The following is an 18,119-nucleotide window of genomic DNA, read 5'->3' as shown; positions in this document are numbered from 1 at the left end:
TTTCCATTTCTTGCAGGAAAGATTGAAAATCCTCCACTATTCCCAAATGTTAAACATAGCCTTAGATTATCATGGTCTCTATTTTGCTGACACTTTGAGAGGATGGAACTAACATCTCTGAAGAGGAGGAGCCAAATCACGGCTGTGTCCCCAACACTGATCATGGGACTGCTTCATGAGTTATTATTTCCTTTTCAAGGACACACTTTCCTGTGAACAGGTCGATGACCAAGGCTGAAGTATAAACTCTGTTAAGGATTGGCTGTACAAGGATAAAAGGAGAGGTTCCAGACAGTACATTGTTTTTCTGGAGAAAAAATTATTTAATGCTTGGAGTTATCAAGAAAGAATGAAACAACGTGTGTGTGACTTGAACTGTGCTGACTATCATGATGTAAAAAGCTGTGAAGGAGGCTTCAGGTCATAATTCCTATGGGAGTTTATAGTTTGCTGCGGCTGCACAGGCCATCGGTGGATAGCTGTGGCTGGGGGACTGACCTAGAACGTGCTTCTGGGAGGTCTCACAGATGCACTAGACAGCTTGAATTCCCCAGGGGCTGCAGAAGAGCCAGGCTTTATCAGCCAGGAACAGTTAAAGGAGCATTAGGAGAGGTTCCAGCACTTTAAATATATGTGCCTGGTGAATGACTTCTATCCATAACATTTTTGTTAACTCTGTTCAAGTCATTTTACAGTTGTCTCTGCTGTGGCCTCCAGAAAGGAACTACTGGTTAAGCAGATGGCTATAAACAAGCTAAACTACAACCAGGAAATCTGATGCAGAATGAGTCCCTATCTATCTTCTGTTAGCACAAAGGCAGATAAATTGTTCCAGGGACATAAACTCAAATTCAGCCAAGAATTCCATTTCAGAAGTAAACAATTCACTGACTCATACACTCACTAAATATTTTCTTCTGAAGGCTGCAGAAAAAGTCCATGCTATTTTAAAAATTTGCTGCTAAAATTCCTCATGCTAGCCTGAATGCTGACTCACAGGCAACATTTTTCAGAATTATGCAGTTATTTTCCCCATACCACCCAAAACTAAACAAGGTCAGATTCTGCATCTATCCCTTAGAGATGTAAGGGGCCAATATTAAAATGGGCAGTCACAGAAGTACCAAATACAGAATTCCTCACACCTTCATTCTACAGCTGTTGTACAAAGCATTTTTTAACATAACATAGATTTACATGCAGTCAGGAGGCAGAAGGCAGTAGCTTTATTTTGGGAATAGCACATAGGCATTGGGTAGAGACTGAATTGTGACTATACATAGTCCCATTATCAAATAATATAACCATATCTCAGAAGTTCTGGTTCTTTGAAAATATTCACATAAAAATACCAAAGGGATTGGAGTTCTAACTATTTTGGAAAGTTACAACATGTAGCAAAATCTATATACAGCATTTTCACATTTTCAATGACAGTTTCAAAATAACCTCCAGTAGTTTAAATATTTAATATGTTTTTAGAAAAAAAAAATCAACTGAATGCAATGTGAAACATCCAAAACAGAAACTGGAGATGAGTATTCATTGTCCTATCACCACCATCAGTGGAGAGAAAAGACAGAGACAGACAGGGCTGGGCCTCCGATAACACAATGCTATAAACTACCTGGCACTTAAAGCTCTATAAACTGAAAAGGCTCGTGAAAATATACTTCACTTTCTACAGCAGAGTTTAAAAAAATATTGAAAACCAAAGATTTGATGGTCATAAATAATGACATAAATTGCCATAAATAATGCACCAGCTGGTGATTCTGTACTTTCAGCTGCAGTAAGAGCTCTTGTTCTGCCATTAAAAGTGAAGAAGGTTATCTAAGCTACGGCTTTGCTGGAGTGCTTTGACAGCGTAGGATGTTTGAGCATGTCAGGTTTGAAAGGCAACGGATGCACTTTGCACAAAGTAATGCCTCACAATATTAACGCACTGTAATTTCACTGCCATAAAGCTCTTGGGGCACTGTGTCACCTGAAGGCGCATGTACTGACCACAGAATGCTGCTAGCCCTTTCATCCCAGAGGACGTCTCAGAGAATTAAATTTATCTAAGTAATAATCAGGGGTCATTGAAAGATGGGCGTGTATGCTTCTGGAGTTCCCCGACTATATTCAGCATGCAAGAATGGTCAAATCATATATTATGTCAGATGGACTCAAAGGACTGCAGCCCTCAGGGATGAATGAAAGAGGGCATGCGATACATTTCTCACTGGTCTCTGGCTGGCCTCAGAAGCTGTACTGCAGGCTTCAAAGGACTCCCATTAATGTTTAGACTACCAGTGGTTCTGTACTTTCCAAGGAGGCCCCAAAATACTTGGGGATTTATGCCTCCTGGCAAGTTCAAGTCAGTCTAACGCTGATGATTGATATTAAATTCTCAGTAAGATTTCATTATCTGTCAGTTATTGCCACACCTTTAAGCAAAGTTGACAGCCAGAAAGGACTCTGGGCCTTTTCTTGTTTTCTAAAGCAACTGTGTAAAATCGAACTGGATCCATATGTGCGAACATGTAGCTGGGCCCTAAAGGTTTCTGGAAGGTTGTTTTTCTTTCCTTTGTCACTGGCCAACTATGGCAGGGGATTAAAACCTCTGGGCTAACTCCTGCCCTCTCCACTCAGCCGTTAAGGTCAGTGTAAAACTCCAGCCCCACTTTACACTTCTCAAGTGCAGCTGGGCTTGGAGAAGGATCTGAGACTGGCTCATCAGCAGTTCCTCCTACGGGTGCCAAGGGGAGCTAGCGCTGAGGGCAGCTCTTGTTCCCATGCGCTCCCTTCTTCGCCTGACCTGCTCCTGCTCCCTATGGAGTCCGCAGGTGTGATCCACTCCTGGCCCCTGAGGCTGTTAGGTGGAAGCAGTGCCTGCCTGGGGAAGGCCTTGGGCTGTATTCTGCAAGGAAGGGAAGACTCTGCGCATAGCCACACAGGGGCTATAAGAATATGGAAAGGTCTCCAGTGATTGCTGGTGCCAGTTAGGTGTGTTCTGGAAATGCGGGAGAGTGGGGTTTTATCCAATTGTGTCTGAAATCCGTGATTCAGTAATATGCTGGAGATGGAGGATACTAAGAAAGATGTTGTCAAGGCTAATGCAGTGTTTCCCTTCATGCACCTGTTCCTCACCCTAGCATCCATCCGTGGCCCATCTGTGGTGCCTTTTCAGTGTCCAAACTGCCCTTTCCCCTTGGTCCATGGTTCTGCTTGGTGCTAGCAGGTGACAGCAGCATATTTACAACCAAACTCAACAGGAGCAAATTGCATTTTGTTGGCAATAAATGGTTGCACCTCACATTGTCACAGGCCTATCACCAGGCAAGGGGGGAGGTCATCCTGGGGCTGCGCTGGCATTCACCGACCTGCACATCACCGAGAGCCCGCTGCAGGGAGAGAAAGGAAACAACAGAGGAGCATCAGGCAAAAGGCAGCTGGCATGGACAGTGAGAACATTTCAAAGGTACTAGCCACCAAGGACTTAATTCTCCCCTAAACCGCCCTATGACACCATTTCTGAAATTAGCTAGTATTGAGAAGTGCAGGCAAACAAGAGTGACCCTAATGTGATTAGGAGGCAGAATCAGGTTTGGCTTCAACTTCCCTTTATGGGAAATGTGATGCTTATGCAGGGGGCTGTGCCGAGAGCCCCACGGGCTGGACTCCTTAGTTCAGGCTGGGGTGCTTAGATGAGAACTGCATGGGCAGCTGCTTCATCGCCCGTTCTGCTGTAGCTGTGCTTCATTTCTGCCCCCAGGCTTTCCGCTGGACACATTCATAAGACTCGCCAGTCATTCCATCTGCTTTGTAGTGCTGTGACACAGCCCTCTAACCAAAAACATCAGACAGTAAAAACTTCTGTTTTTCTCTCTGAAGTAAACCCTCATCTCAACCTCCTGCACCAGCCTGTCAGTCTCATTGTGTGTTAAAAAAATTGCATTTTACAGGCATTCAGGTACATGTGCTCACTAAAAGTTCAGCTCATTCCCATAGCTCACCTGCAAGTAAAATACTTCACTAACATTTAACAGGAACCCCCTTGCTGGCTGGCTTTTAAAAATGCAACTCACCTCGAACTTGCTCATGAATTCTGCAAAAATGCCAAAGAAAGCTTCAGAAGTTGTCATTTTAGAGTCTTCCCCAAAAAAGGACAACACCTTGCTGAAGTCTTCCATGGCTTTGTGCTGCAGGTCATCCAGAGATCGCATGGCAGGCTGGGCACTCTCCAGAAAGGACTGAGAGAAATGGCTTAAGGGAAAACAGCCATACTGCGGATCCAGTACAGATTATAATCACTTCTGCTTATATAAAAATAGCTGGATTTCACCTAAGGTCTAAGTAAGGACCTGCTGCAAATGCAAGCTAAATCCATACCCTAAGGGAACCTGCTTTGCATGCATGGCTGTCTCTAAGAACACCTTCTTTGGAAGGAAAGACAACTCTGAAAGCTTTGTGGCCTTGTGGAAAGAGGCATATGAACTGGTGGTCACCATGAGAGCCGTTTTCTTTGCTGGCTAAGAATGAGTAGCGGGTGGAGTTCTTCACCATGCTTTTCACCAGGTGCTGAGATGGTGCTTTGTTACCAGCTGGACACAGGATTGCTACTTAGGGATAAATATAACAGGGATAAATATAACTAAATGATATAACAGGGATAAATACAACTAAATGATTTTACTTGAAGGCAGTAAGTCATACTGGTGATTTGCCCCTTTTACAGAAGGATACAGTCATCACAATTGCAAATCTGTCCTCTGCAGTAGCTGGCATGTTGCGACAGGCCATCTGTATGTCACTAACGGTGGTGTGAAGGTCATTAAGGTCTGCTGTTAATGTTCTCTGATTCACTAAATAAGAAGAGAGGATTCAACAGTGTCACCGAGACTTAGCTCTGATGTTCTTGCTGTTGTTAAACTGGGGCAATAAGCACAGGCCGTCAGCCAGGATGGTTCAGGCTGCCTGGAAGGTGCATGTCCCACTACGCCCTGCTCTACATGGCTCTGCGCAGCCTGTCTGCATTGCATCGTGGGGGAGCTCCGACTCCAGGGCACGCTGAGACAACTAGACCTTCCTGCTGGCCTCTAGCAGTTGCCATGGGCTGCTGCTGGGCACTCGGGGCGAGATGTACCAAGAATCTCAAAAGGAGCCTGGGACTTGCCAAGTGCAAGGAGCATGCAGGACTCGATGGCACAAGGGCAGTTATGGATACACAGGTACTTTGACTTGGGAGGGGAACGTAGTGAGTGCACTATGCAGGATGGTAAGACAAGAGGTAATATCCAGATGGCCTTTCATGGCATGTAAAAACTCCGTATCTGCTTATCACAGCACCAGCATTCAAGAGAACGATAAGCAGTTCAGACTGCTTGCTATCTTGGGCTGTTAAGCCATAGTGTCTTCTACAGCCAATGGAGAAAGTGAATTGCAATGTTTGTTACAAGGATTTAGATTACATACTGCAGCTATGTCTCTCTGTTGCCTATATGAGAGATAAGCTTCACAGCCTTGGATAGCAAATGGTTTGAATATGGTCTGTAAGGTCTGAGATTGGGTATAAAGGAGTACAAGTTTGTGCAGCAGTGAATATTCAGTAACAGAAGCATTATTTAAAGAAAAGTTAGGCCAAATAAAAAAAAATCAACTAGGAAAGCTACAGGTATAAACATCAGGAGAAAATTTAAGTCTCCTCACCTGAATTTTCTGCTTTATCCATTTTAAGCACTAATTCCCAAGGGAATTATTCATAAACGACAGGGGAGAGGAGACTGCAAGGAGAACGCAGCCCCACGGTTCGCGTTCAGCCAGCTTGTGAATGTTGTGAATATCATCAACACAAGTGGATGATAATCCCAAGGTCTATGTGACTTTTTTTATTACAGCTAACCAAGTCGTACGATCCTAACTCAGTGTGACATGTCTACAATTGGACTGTGAACTCACAGCATACAAGGTGTGGTACACTGTATACCACACACTATTACAAACAGTAATAATGCTGGCATCAACAGAGGTTAGGCCTGTACATCAAGGATGAAAGGAGAGAGAGGCTGGGTGGAGCAGATGGGCATTCTGCTGTCTTCATCATACTCTTCTGTCCCTTATTTGGGCTCAGAAGGTATGTCTGAATTTGGTAACCAGACTTTTTCAAGTTTGAAAAAGGTTCAGTTCAGAGACAGAGCCTTGTCTAGACACTCCCAGCTATGGCAGCGTGTGACAGATGGGCACTCCTGCGTCACTAAGCTCATTCCTTTCTAGCCTAGTCCGCTCACTCAGCACCATTTCTCATTTGTTTGGGCTGCTGTCCCTCTCCTGCTAGTGCCAGTGTTGTGCAGTTTGTGACCACTTTTATAGCAGTACAAAACCAAGGGACAGTACAGGGAGACAAAGCAGTTTACTGGCCCCATGTGTTCCGTATTCTCTACAGATGCTCTTTGTTCATTTACCTTTGGCGGCGAGCGGCACTGTAGGAAGATCCTTGGCAAAGCCCAGAAGTTCTGGGAAATGTTGGCTAAGTGATTTGGCGAGAATGTGCAGGAAGGTGGATTTCCCATCAACAGTCTTGGTTGTGTTCAGCTACAGCAAAGCAAACAAGTAAGAAGATTCCTATGCAGAAGAGAGTGGGTTTTGCCAAGCATTCAGTTTGTCTGTGGTTACCAAAATACACAGACACTCCTCTATTCTGCTTGGTTCACCCTGCATTTACATGCATGGCAATTCCCAGCCACACTAGCTGAATTAATGTTTAAATAAGATGTTTAATGTTTACACAGCATGTTACACCCAGCTTAGTGGCATTGTTCCTCCTTCCCCAAGCCTAGGAACTGTAACTCTGTTTCCCACCTCCCAGGAATCCCTTCTAGCCCATGCCCTGCCAGTACATACCTCAGCTACCCAAGTGGGATAAAACCCCTCATTTTCTCCCATCCCATGGCCACAAAACCATTAGGTCTGGCCAGCTTAGCACCTGACTGTAAGCCTTAGATCCCAGCACAGTAATGCACTAGACCATCATTAGTGCCTCTCTGAAGTCAGTCTTGTGATACAATCCCTACCTTCCCACTGGTACCTCTCTCTGGGAGCCACAGCATTCAGAAGCCCTTGTATGAGGGCAAGCTTGATAAATGGGTCACTTGGAGCTCCTGGAATTCGTGCCTCCTGCACAAGAACAAGCATGCTTCATCTCCTTACCTCAGTGAGAAAGTTGATTTTAAAGCCTGTTGTTTTGCTAGTCTTGGGCTGCCCGTTGTTCAGATAGTTTCCCATCGCCAGCACAAACTGCAAAAAGAAACCTGTGTGAAAGACTGACAGTGACCTCCAGCACCTACCCTGTCTCCCATCTCCCTTCTCCTCTTGTACTTGTTTTGGGGCCAGAGAGACCTACTAAGAATGCAATATGAACAGAGATAAAAAGCTTCCATCCACAGTAAGCTGGGAAAGCATCCTCCTTTGTGTCAGGTCAGTTCTGCTAAGGGCCATGGTACACATGCTCATAGAACATCATAGTAAAAACTTACTAATTCATTCAGTGTGTTATGTTAGCTGGATGAATACATGTTAAAGACAAAACTTCCTCTGGTTCTGTGCACACTGTTCATCCTATCACACCCATACATGGCAATCATAGCACCCTGGGAGGACTAGAGCTGCTGATGTGCCCATCAGCATGGCAGCCCCAAGGCACAACGTGTGTCTGATGGGGCAGACCGTTCTCTTCTCTGGCAGCATCAAGCAGTAGGTTCCCCGAGTGGCATGTGCTCCTCCTGTAAGAAGCCTGCACTAAACCTTCATCAGCAAAACCCACATACTTCCAGCTACAGGAACTGGTCCTCATCCAACTCCTTCTGTTATATATCTTCAGAAGGGGCTAGAAAGCACACCATATTTGCCATCTGCAGATCCAAATTTCCAAAGACCTTATAAGAGGGCATTTGGATGCTTCCATGCATGGCTTATTTTAATGCTGCCCAGGAGCCCTTTCCCCTCTCCTGCAGCAGTCCAGGAGAAGGTCTGTGCTACAGAGAGCTGCAGGAGAACTGCATGGTCAGAGAGTGGCCTGGAGCATCATGACTCACATTGAATCAGCTCCCCTGCCACTTTCAGACTTTACTATGCAGATACCCATGCTTTGTTAAAATGTAAGGAGGAATTTTGTCTTGTATTGCAGTCTTAGGCTTTGGGTGTGCACAATTTGATTTTGCCATTTTATTTCTCAATAATTTCCCTTTCAGGACCAGGGCTAAGTCTCTAGGCACACTCTGAGATCTCCCTGCCTGCAGGATAAGGACTCTCCAGCTGAGCAGTAAGTAGAGCGTCTAAACTCTCTGGGTCCAAAAGCCTTTTTTAGCTCTTATGTGGAGATCTTTAAGGCATTCTTTTAAAAAGAAAATAGGAGTCCAGAGCCATGTTTTCCCCTCCAGATTTCTCCAATTCCTTATGCTGTGGCTTGCAGCATTTGAGGTACAGGACCCTCAGGCTGAACTTTCTGGAAGGGGCTCCTGACTTCCCTCACCTGGGAAAGGCTAGCTGTGCCTGGTGAAGAACAGAGGGATCTCAGGACCTGCCCTGAGAAGAGGCCAGAGGAAGGCTCCTTGCCTGGATCTCATCCTGGGGCTCTGTGAATTTCTGCTAACTGCAAGTTAATGTGCAGCTAACATCGCCTCCCAAGCACTTAACTAGGTGTTATAGGATTACTGGGCAGGAGCCATTAAGGAGTTTCATCTCTCATCTGGAAATGTTTTTTGTCACACCATGTTCTTATTTATCCCACCTGCTTTTTTTAAAGCAAAACCAAATGAATTAAAATTAATTTGGTGGGAATCATCTAAGTAGAGTCAGAGGGCAGCTGCAGCCAGCTAGGATGGAGTTGTTCTTTTCTGCATGCATGGTGCCCCTCTCTGCACCGCTTGTCTCTGACCTGAGGACCTCCAGAAGGCACCTCCTCACAGAGTGAGGGGCACGGTGCGGGGATCCCTGCCCTGCGCCAGCGTACAGCTAGTATGAGCACACTGCCGTACAGAGGGGCTAGCCTGGGCTACACACAGCGCTGCCTGTTCACGCAGAGCATATTGTCTCGGCATCAACATAGTGTTATACCACTTCTGGCTCCAGAGCAGGCTTGAATGACAGCAGCTCAGAGCTCCCTGCACGTTCTGTATTGTACCACACACGTACATGCAGACATAGTGACTGGACAAAACCCTCATCCTCAAGCAGCAAAAGATAATAGAGCCCTTTCCACCACAGCTAAAGGAAAATCTCCTTAGTCTTTGTCAACAGTTTACAGCCTGTGAGAAACATTTGGGCAGTCTGGTTTCTGGGCTGCTGTGCAATCGGTTTGTTGGAACTGCACGTTCTGCTGCAGGGTTACTGGGTGGCCGTGCGAGACCTGCCTGTTGCCAGGGTTCACACAAGCTAAAACAGAGTTAGTTGTCAGGGGAAAGAAGCCGTGGCTGAGCTGCATCAGGAGGAGGCCAGAGGACAGCCGTGGAGCTAGAGCAGCACTTAGGGCTCCAGCAAACTGCCTTGCTGCTTGCAAGCTCCCTGATGGACACTGGAGGCCCCCAGTGGCTGTCACCAGGAATAGGGACTGTTCTGACCTCCAAGATTTTAGCCAGCTTCTTGCTGCTTTTCAACTCTAGAGAGGCCTTGCAGATACACTCATAGCTAGCTTTGATCTCCTCTGTCTTCTCCTGCAGAGTGCTCTTAAAATGCAGACTGCGCAGACGGATCTTATATTCTGGTACTGATAACATCTGAGAACAAAAGAAGAGAAAATTACTACTATCGCCATTAACTGAGTCATCCAAATCCTACCTATATGGTGTTCCTGGCAATTTTCCCTGCACTTGAAAGCAATATACACTTGCTTAGCACAGGTAACACAGCAGAGCAGCTGGGGATATCTGCTGTAGCATTAGCAGACCGCATCCAGTTTGTTGCCACAGGCAGAGAGAGGTTTTATGCCAATATCCACAAGTGACTTTGTCAACAGAAAGTAAGTCAGAACTGGACAAAGTCACTCTTACCATGAAGTAAATATTGTGGTATGCTTGAGCTGTAAAACAGCTACTGCTGGGAGCTTCCCAAACACATGGCAGCTCCCAGACACCTCAGGCATCATCCCAAGCCTAGCTCAGAGGCAGACTGGACCAGTCCCACTGCCTCTTCTCATCCCTGAGTGCACAACATACAGTACTAACAAGCAGATCAGAGTCCTGCTGGCTGCTTCCTCTTTGCTGTTTTTCCTCCTCTACAACTCTCAGCAGCACATCCCAGAGACGCTGCATATCCAGGCCTCCTCGCTCCCCAGAGTACACCACTGTGTGCAGTTACCTGCAACACAAACTGGTCCGGCTCACTCAGCTTGCTGGGGTTTTCCTTGTAGTTCTGGTATTGCTGGACTTCTTCTCCATCAGGGGCGTACAGCAAGAGCTGCTTGATGTGAGAAGGCTCCAGGCGGTCAGTCTCCATCGTCATGAGGATCTGGCGCAGCTCAACATGCGAGAGCTTGAGGTGGGCTATCAGGATGGCTAGAGGAGGAAGGAAGGCACATCACTTGGGAGAAGGGGAGGACCAGACTCCAGGGGCTGACTGTATTGGGGCAGGCTGCCTTACAAAGCAGGGCCAGGAAGAGAAGCTCTGAATTGCTCTACAGTGCGAGAGGGATATGGATTTCTCCATGTGCCCACTGTGGCACAGGGAGGGAGTCAGCCCTGGGAAGAGGAAGGGCTTTTCACTCCCTGAGGCCCCATGACCTCTCTGCAGAGTCTGCAAGGGGGCCCTGAGGAGTCACTCTGGTCCTGCAGCCACTGGCCAGGACACTGCATCATTTTGCATGTGCACCACCAGCCTGCATCAGGTATAAAAGCTCCCAGGCCCTCCCTAACGGGGCTGCACTGGAAACTGTCACTGAGCTTGGAGACGCCACGACTCTGTCTCTTGTGCTCAGAGTGCATTTGAGTAACAGTGTTGGATAAAAAACTGGTCAACAGACAGCAATAGAACATGTCTAAGAGAGGAGGACTTCGGGGTCAGGTGCTGGAAAGTCTAAACCCCATCTGCTCCCAGTCTGCCTTACCTTAGGCAGGTTCAGAAGAAATGGACGATAGAGCCTGGGAGGGATTCCCAGAACCTCTTTCTCTCCCACATCCCTCAGCAGGCCAGGAGAGTCAGGGTCTCTACAGGATCCCACCAGGCCCTTCCACCCCTTTGTACCTACCAGAGGCACATCCTGGAGGAACTGCAATAACCTTTTCTTTAATGGCTGTGGGTCTGCCCCACACACCAGTCACTGCCCCATGTGACTGCGTGAGCTCTTCCCCTTCTCCCTCTGCAGGCTAATGAGTCACATCCCATCTCAGTCCTTTTTTAAAGCCTTGTCTTTGGCCAAGGCTGATTCCCAGCCTAAGAGGAACACTCTGGCAGTGGATTCTTCTGGGCTACAAGAACAGCCCAGACAAAAATAGGAATGCTGGGATGCACTCATTGAGCCTCCTTCCTTTTACCTTTCCAGTTCTCTACATCCCTGGACCCATCTCTGGGTTCGTTTTGGGGGTACGTTCACTGTGATGTTTACTTACATGTGTTGTAGGCCTTTTTGTGGGACAAAATTTCAACCACGTCTTTCTTTTTAAAGGATTCAGGCATGAGAGTTGGTTCTGGAAGAGAAACTGAAAGATTTAATCATGGGTAAGGACAGGCTCAGCCGACTCCAGCAGGAAGAAAACTGCTGAAAACAGTGAACTCATGAATGAGAGAGAGGAGAACTGATGCTTTGCACACAGCAATGGCTCCGGGAATCCTTGAATTCTGAGATTCAAAGATCTCCTGAATGGAAGACTCAGTTGGAGCTGAAAAAGGTAAAACAAGAGGTAAAATACACAGACAATCCTAGATTACCCAGAAACATCTCTGAAAAAGACAGCCCCTGAGAACAAACCCATTTCATCCCACTTGCACTGTCAAATCCCATTTGCATCTTCCTGAACTAGCATTCCCTGCTTAGCTCTGCCAATGTGTGCCATCTGGTATCAGGTTCATTTCAGGTCAGCTCAGACATCCCATTCACATTTTACTTTTCTGAGTAAAAATGAGGCAGCCGAGTCTGCCCTTCTGGCGGCTCGGTTTCACTTCCTCTCCTGTCCAAAGGACGCTGCTCACCCACATCACATCACTGCCAAGCAGGTTCTGCGCAGCCCATCCCTCCCTCAGCACATGTGCACAAGTGTGCGCACAGATCTGTCGCTCGCCCTGCTCTGCTCTGCCCTGAAGGCTGATCTCAGCTCCCGCGCCTCCCTTCAGACAGCGCATGGACTAGGTCAGGAGTGCCCCTGAACGCCACCCATCCCTCAGCGCGGTTGGACTGGCCACCACTGTTTGGCACCACAGACTGGACTCATCCTCTGCGTTTGTAATGCCTGGTAACCCCAGTGGAACAGCCCAGTTGTTGCATCTATAGGAAGGCCCACGTTTAAGAGCTATGGGACAGAGTGGTACCCAACATACTACCGAACTGAGGGTGCGCTGGCTGTACTGTCAGCTAGCATTGGGCCTCACATGTAGGTTTTAGGGAGAAAAAAATTACTATATATGTAACAGGAAGAGTTACTTGTAATGCCCTCTATGGACAAAGATATGTTTCATGGTTTTTTCAGGCCTTAGTTCTCAAGGCAACAGAGCTGCAATTCTTTCCTTAATTTGCAGTTGGCTACTGTTGCTTTTAGCATAACCAGGTATCTGTGCATGCAAATAGTCAATTAGGTGCCCAGCTGACTAGTCACATGTGCTGTTATCCTAATACACACAGACAATAATAAGCAGAGACTGTGTACAAATTGTTACAATATGTGGTGCAGGTTTAAGTTTCTGCTCTATTGCAAAACAGGCCCTTCGGGGCAATGAAAAGCATTTTTGGCATATAAGCTTTCCCATGCGGTATGGAGGGTGGCTAGGCACAACAGTGTAAGAATCAGGCTGAGCGCATGAGGACTGGGAAGCAGAACTGAGCATAACAAGGAGTGAAACCAGCCAGCTGAGTTTCACTGCCCAGATTGATTGAAATGCAGAAAGAAAACAAACAATGGCAACCGAGAAAATTAAGGGAGACTGTAAAATGATCTCCACCTTAATAATCTGCAGTGCCATCAGTCACAAAATACTGAGTATGAATTCTGTGCTGACAGTGGTGCTAGAACTAGACATTATTTTATTAATCATTTCCTTTTGTTTCTCTCTTAGCGTCTCTTATCTCTCCTAGTACCAGGACTGGTTCTAGTCACAACGCTTGGCATTTACATGCTTACTTGTAGGTTTCTGTGTTCCAAAGTGCAGCTCCAGGTCAAGGTATTTGACCATATCACTCAGCTTGTCATAATCCGAGTCTTCTCCAAGCTGCAGGAGGAGAAAGAGTCAGTAATGTGCTGCCCAGGGGAGAGCCGTATATTGTCCACCTGTTGTGTACTACATTCCCTCCTCCACCACTCTGAGCTCTGCATCCCTGTAAAAACCCAGGACACATTGATGGCATTTCCCTTGTAACTGGAGATTCAGCCATTATAAATCCCTTGCAGAAACCAGAGTCTGGTGAATCATTCACCTCTTATCGAGACAGTTTTACATTAGTTGCTAAGCACATCCCATGGGACCCATTCTCTTTTCAGAAGAAAGGGAGAAACCCAGAGGTTCATCCTTTCAGCATTTCCTTTCATCTCTGCAGCTGGCATCACTGCCCCCCTGGACTAATTTAGCTTGCTACACACAGCTGAAATTCTACAAAGTAATACTGCTGTTTGCATGCTACTTGGGCAGGATTACTTTACTAAAGCACAAAATGGGAATGCCAGAAACCTCAGGAAATTTCCAAAAAATTCCAAAAAACACTGGGAAGAAATATCTTGTTCCCTGGAATGCTAAGGGAAGAGGGACCTGGACTCAGGGATGGAGTACTTAAAGTGCTTGCCACAAGGTGAGTACTTGTGGGACTAGAAGATGATCCTACAGTTCACTTCTAACTGTTCAGGGCATGAAAAATATGGCACATCTAAACATACTCTTCGCAATGAGAAACACAGAGGCTGGAATTTAAATCTCACTGAGGTCAGCTTCTTCCCACAATGACTTAAATCCACCTCGAGATTTCTGCATCACTTCAAGTCATCACTGCATTTCTGCATCACTTCATGATAACAAAGAATTAGCACATCTAGCTTTCACATCTAGCCTCTGTTTTGCCCTCTCAGAGTTCTCCCCCTGCCTTGGTGCTCTCTCCATCACTCCTCTGCTTTCAACCAGGCTTGCAGTTCCCCCTTGATAAAATCTCCTACAGCTGCTGAATGAGTCTGAAGGCAGCTCCTGCCCATGTCAATCCAGAGAGAGGGAAAGCAAGCAGTGCCCAGGACACTGCAGGAACAAATATCATTTCAGACGATTTCTAGCCACAGTCACCAGTGAGCATCTTCTCATTCCTTCAGTTTCAGTCCAAGCAATTAAAAGGATGAAAAGAAATATGAGGCTTTCTGTAATATAGCATCTTCAGAATTCTTTCCCTTGGCCAAGGTATTGAATTTGTGGCCTAATAAGTGGTTAAGACCTGATGCTCTGGGGAAGGAAAGGACAGACCCCCCCACAACGCACTGAGCAAGAGAGAAGGGTTGTACACATGGATGTTCCTCCTGACCTGTGCAGTGAATGCCTCAGCACAGGTCATAGCCAACAGCTATTCTCAAGCAAACTTTGCTGATGCAGACCTGTCTGGACCCATGTCACCATGCCCCATTGCCTCCCCACGCCTGGGCCATACCTGTCCCCAGATGGTCCCTTCCGAGTTCTCCACCTGCTCCCACCGCAGCCTCTTGACACTCATGTGGTTGGACTCGCTTCTGCGATGCACCAGGCCCCGGTGCAAGGGGGGTGCGCAGGGCACTGGTGGGGGTGGCGGGGGAGGTGGTGGGGGCGGGATGGGGTGCAGATGGCTCATGAGGGATTTGGGGGCAGGCGATGTGCTGGTTTTCGTGGATTCTGCTTTCCCAGGGACTGGCTGGGGGTCATGGAACTGCAGCGGGGGGGGTGGCGGGGGCGGGCTGAGTGGCGGCGGCGGGATGTGGTCCGACAGGGTGGAGTAGGTCAGGGAGCTCCCTTCATCACTGCTGCTGATATACTCGCTGGTGCTGCTGACATCGTTGGTGACATAGCTGCCCTGGTCATCATGGAAACTCATCTAGGTGAGGAAAGAGAAGGGAGGCTGAAGCAGGAGAAAAACCCTTACTGCCAGCCACAGGGCAAGGTTTGCCCAACCTCAACCACCAGCAGCCAGCCACTGGACCGAGGGAGAGTCCTGCCCTCCCTCGGCACGCCTGGATGGGCAGCCCTCGCCTCCCTCCAGCCGCTCGCGGCCTATCTCGCTCTGCAACCTGCACAACAGCCCAGGACATGTCCCTGAAGGCTCTGCACCATACTCAGGACAGGCAGCCCCAGGCTGGCACAGCAAGGACTAACACGGGTTCGCCCCATGGCCAGGATGGACAGAGGAGTCTATGCATTGAGCCGCCCCCAGTGCCATGCTCACCTCCTCGTAGTCATTCTCAGGGGTGAGGAAATCATCCACGATGGTGACCCTGTGTCCCAGCTGCTCACTGAGGGCATCCAGGAACCGATCTGTGTCCCGGCTGCGTGGGGGCCTGGAGAAGGTGAAGAGCTTCTTCCGTCGTGACAGAGGGCTGAGCGAGTAATCCCCGTGCTTGGGGGACGGGGCTGGGCTGCTGTCAAGGCTGACGTACGGGTTGGACTCGGTGCTGCTTGGGGAGGGGATGCTGCTGTGCAGGTGGTAGTAGCACTGCTGGGAGGGCCGACGGTCGCTGTGCCACGAGATCGACATCCCTGGCTTCCGAGCACCTGTGGGGACACAGAGCAGTGCAGAATGGGGTCCTCCCTGTCTGGTGGCACCGAGATAGCAGGCGGCCCCTGGAGCTCTCCCATCCGTGAGCTGCAAAGAGCTCCAGCACTGTGCTGAATGTGGCAGAGTGACCCTGAGATAAAGATGCAGCCTGCAGAAAAGAGGGATCTCTCTGGGCAATGCCCTGCGCTGCACCAAGCGGAGGCTGCTCAGCTCACCCTGGGCCCTGGAGCTGGAGGTCAAATAGCATTTGGTTATTCCACATACTGTGTTGCCCTTCTGAAGATGAAGCTTTGCAGGGGCTATCACCGGACTTACATGTGGCACTTTTATTGCTTTCCTATAAAATGGTACCAAGTGAAAGACATCTTACCCTCAGTCTGCCTGTCCAGCATCACCTACTATTGTATCAGCAAAAATAAATAAATAAATAAATAAACGGCCTCTCCCAGACACAGTGGAAAATGGACTGTACCTGCAGCATGTGCTTGGTCTGGGGCAGGAGGTGATGCTCTGTGCATAGCAGCATTACTCCTCTTTCCAGCAAAGCTGCCAATCAGGCGGTTTTCTAATTCTGCATAGACAGCCGACATCTAAAAAAAGGACAAAGAGCTGCTTTCAGCGTCCAACTCTAGAAATGTCTTGCAAAATTCCCAGAGACCTGTGATGTCCTGGAGACAGGATGTACATCCATCACTGACCCCTGTCAGCCCCTGTTCTTCTATTTTTTAAAAACCTGCTTCTCACAAAACCAAGGCTACTTCCCCTTTTCTGAAGCTTCCCAAGAGCCTTTCACTCACGAGGCTGCAGGAAGACACTGCCAGACACCAGCGTTATTAAAGTTAACTCATTGCCCAGGTAATATTTTAGAGAAGAGCTCTAAGGAAAGGATGCTGTCAGACACAAAAAAAAGCAAATATTTACATGCAGACACATCCTACATGCATTCCCTTTATCTGCTTTCCTGTGTTAACATAAGAGTGTCAAATTGCTCAGCCTCCCTGTGAAAGCAAAGGTCCCATATTCATCAGGCAAGTTGCTTCTCAGAGACATCTCTCCCTCCCAGCCCCTGCGAAGACTGGCACAGCCCTGCAGAGAGCGTGGCTGCACAAGAAGACAACAGCAGTTCACACCATTTTGGGGTTGGGAGTTTCTGGGAGGGATGTGCCATCACCAGCTTGTCTCTCTCCAGGGATCAGCCGAACCGGGACCTCCACAGTGTCACTCTGACCTGCTGGGGAAGGAAGAGACAAACCAGTCAGGAGCCCTGTGGGAACACCCTCGGACTCTGCACATGCCTCCTGCAGCCTCTCAGGGCTCACAAGAGTCCTGATCCACAAAGGTCATGCCATCAGCTGCTTGGGCCCGGATCCTTTCCTCACGTCACTTGGGTGTGCAGCACAGCACTGTAAGCTCCAAGGTCTGAAGTGTCCTGAATGAATGACACGAGGAGGCCTGGCTGCCCACTGTGTGGGGGTACATGTGAAACAAATGCAGAAATATTTTAATTTGGACTTAGCCGAGAGGCAGCAGAAGTCAGCCAAGCAATGAAATACGGCGTGTGCTAGAATACAAGCACAGCTGAGACAAAATCCTCCTGTGACTTGCCCTTTACTTCCCTGTATTCAATTTTTTCCCCTCTATAAAATGAGAATATTATTTATTTCTCAGTCTACCCAACTGGTAGATTTGTGAAGCTTCCTATAAGTCCTTAACATCTGAGCAGTGCTTTGATTACGGTGTGTTTAATGATGTACTTTACTAGTATTATACAAACTGACAGGGCCAAGTGAGTGTTTCTATCAGAATATTAAAGGTAAGAGAAATTATGTAATTCCTATTTATGGGTTTGCGCTATATAGAGAACTCTCCAGGTATCGAGATATTTCAGTGCCATAGGTTTTTCATTTTTCTTGGCTGCTTCTCCTTCAACCTCCCTGTTACTTGCTGGACACCAGGGCAGTCACAGTCACCATACATTAAAGTCAAGATCACAGTTTCTAAAACCTGGTTCTCCCAGATGCAGACACCTGGGCAATGCTGGTCCCATGCCTGCCGCCCCGGCAGCACAGAGGGAGTCCGAGATGAGGCTCAGCAGCGATGGGAGGAGGGGAAGGAGGTCTGAACCCCAGACAGGGCTCAGGTGAGCTCACTTGGAGTTCAGCTGATTTGACCAGCTCCAAATTAAACCCTGGTTTTCCACAGTTACATCTGTGGAGAGTTTCTG

At 47.8% G+C, this 18,119-nt stretch overlaps 1 protein-coding gene across 1 annotated transcript in view; it reads right to left on the bottom strand.

Annotated features, from left to right (window-relative positions):
* Positions 1–3,317: 3,317 nt before the first annotated feature.
* GRID2IP (Grid2 interacting protein) overlaps positions 3,318–18,119 on the bottom strand; it is a 54,052-nt gene continuing 39,250 nt past the window's right edge. Inside the window, exons 10-22 of the mRNA XM_067306275.1 lie at positions 17,026–17,123; positions 16,368–16,485; positions 15,566–15,891; positions 14,801–15,217; positions 13,305–13,392; positions 11,583–11,672; positions 10,336–10,532; positions 9,600–9,755; positions 7,192–7,278; positions 6,447–6,576; positions 4,732–4,850; positions 4,074–4,238; positions 3,318–3,389 (exon numbers count right to left, since the gene is read on the bottom strand). Coding sequence (XP_067162376.1) covers positions 3,318–3,389; positions 4,074–4,238; positions 4,732–4,850; positions 6,447–6,576; positions 7,192–7,278; positions 9,600–9,755; positions 10,336–10,532; positions 11,583–11,672; positions 13,305–13,392; positions 14,801–15,217; positions 15,566–15,891; positions 16,368–16,485; positions 17,026–17,123 — 2,063 coding nt within the window. The remainder of the gene's footprint in view (positions 3,390–4,073; positions 4,239–4,731; positions 4,851–6,446; positions 6,577–7,191; positions 7,279–9,599; positions 9,756–10,335; positions 10,533–11,582; positions 11,673–13,304; positions 13,393–14,800; positions 15,218–15,565; positions 15,892–16,367; positions 16,486–17,025; positions 17,124–18,119) is intronic.

Source organism: Apteryx mantelli, chromosome 16, assembly GCF_036417845.1.
Source record: "Apteryx mantelli isolate bAptMan1 chromosome 16, bAptMan1.hap1, whole genome shotgun sequence".
Classification (NCBI taxonomy): Eukaryota; Metazoa; Chordata; class Aves; order Apterygiformes; family Apterygidae; genus Apteryx; species Apteryx mantelli.
The sequence above is the reverse complement of the archived record's forward strand: the minus strand, read 5'-3'. Positions and strand labels throughout refer to the sequence as shown.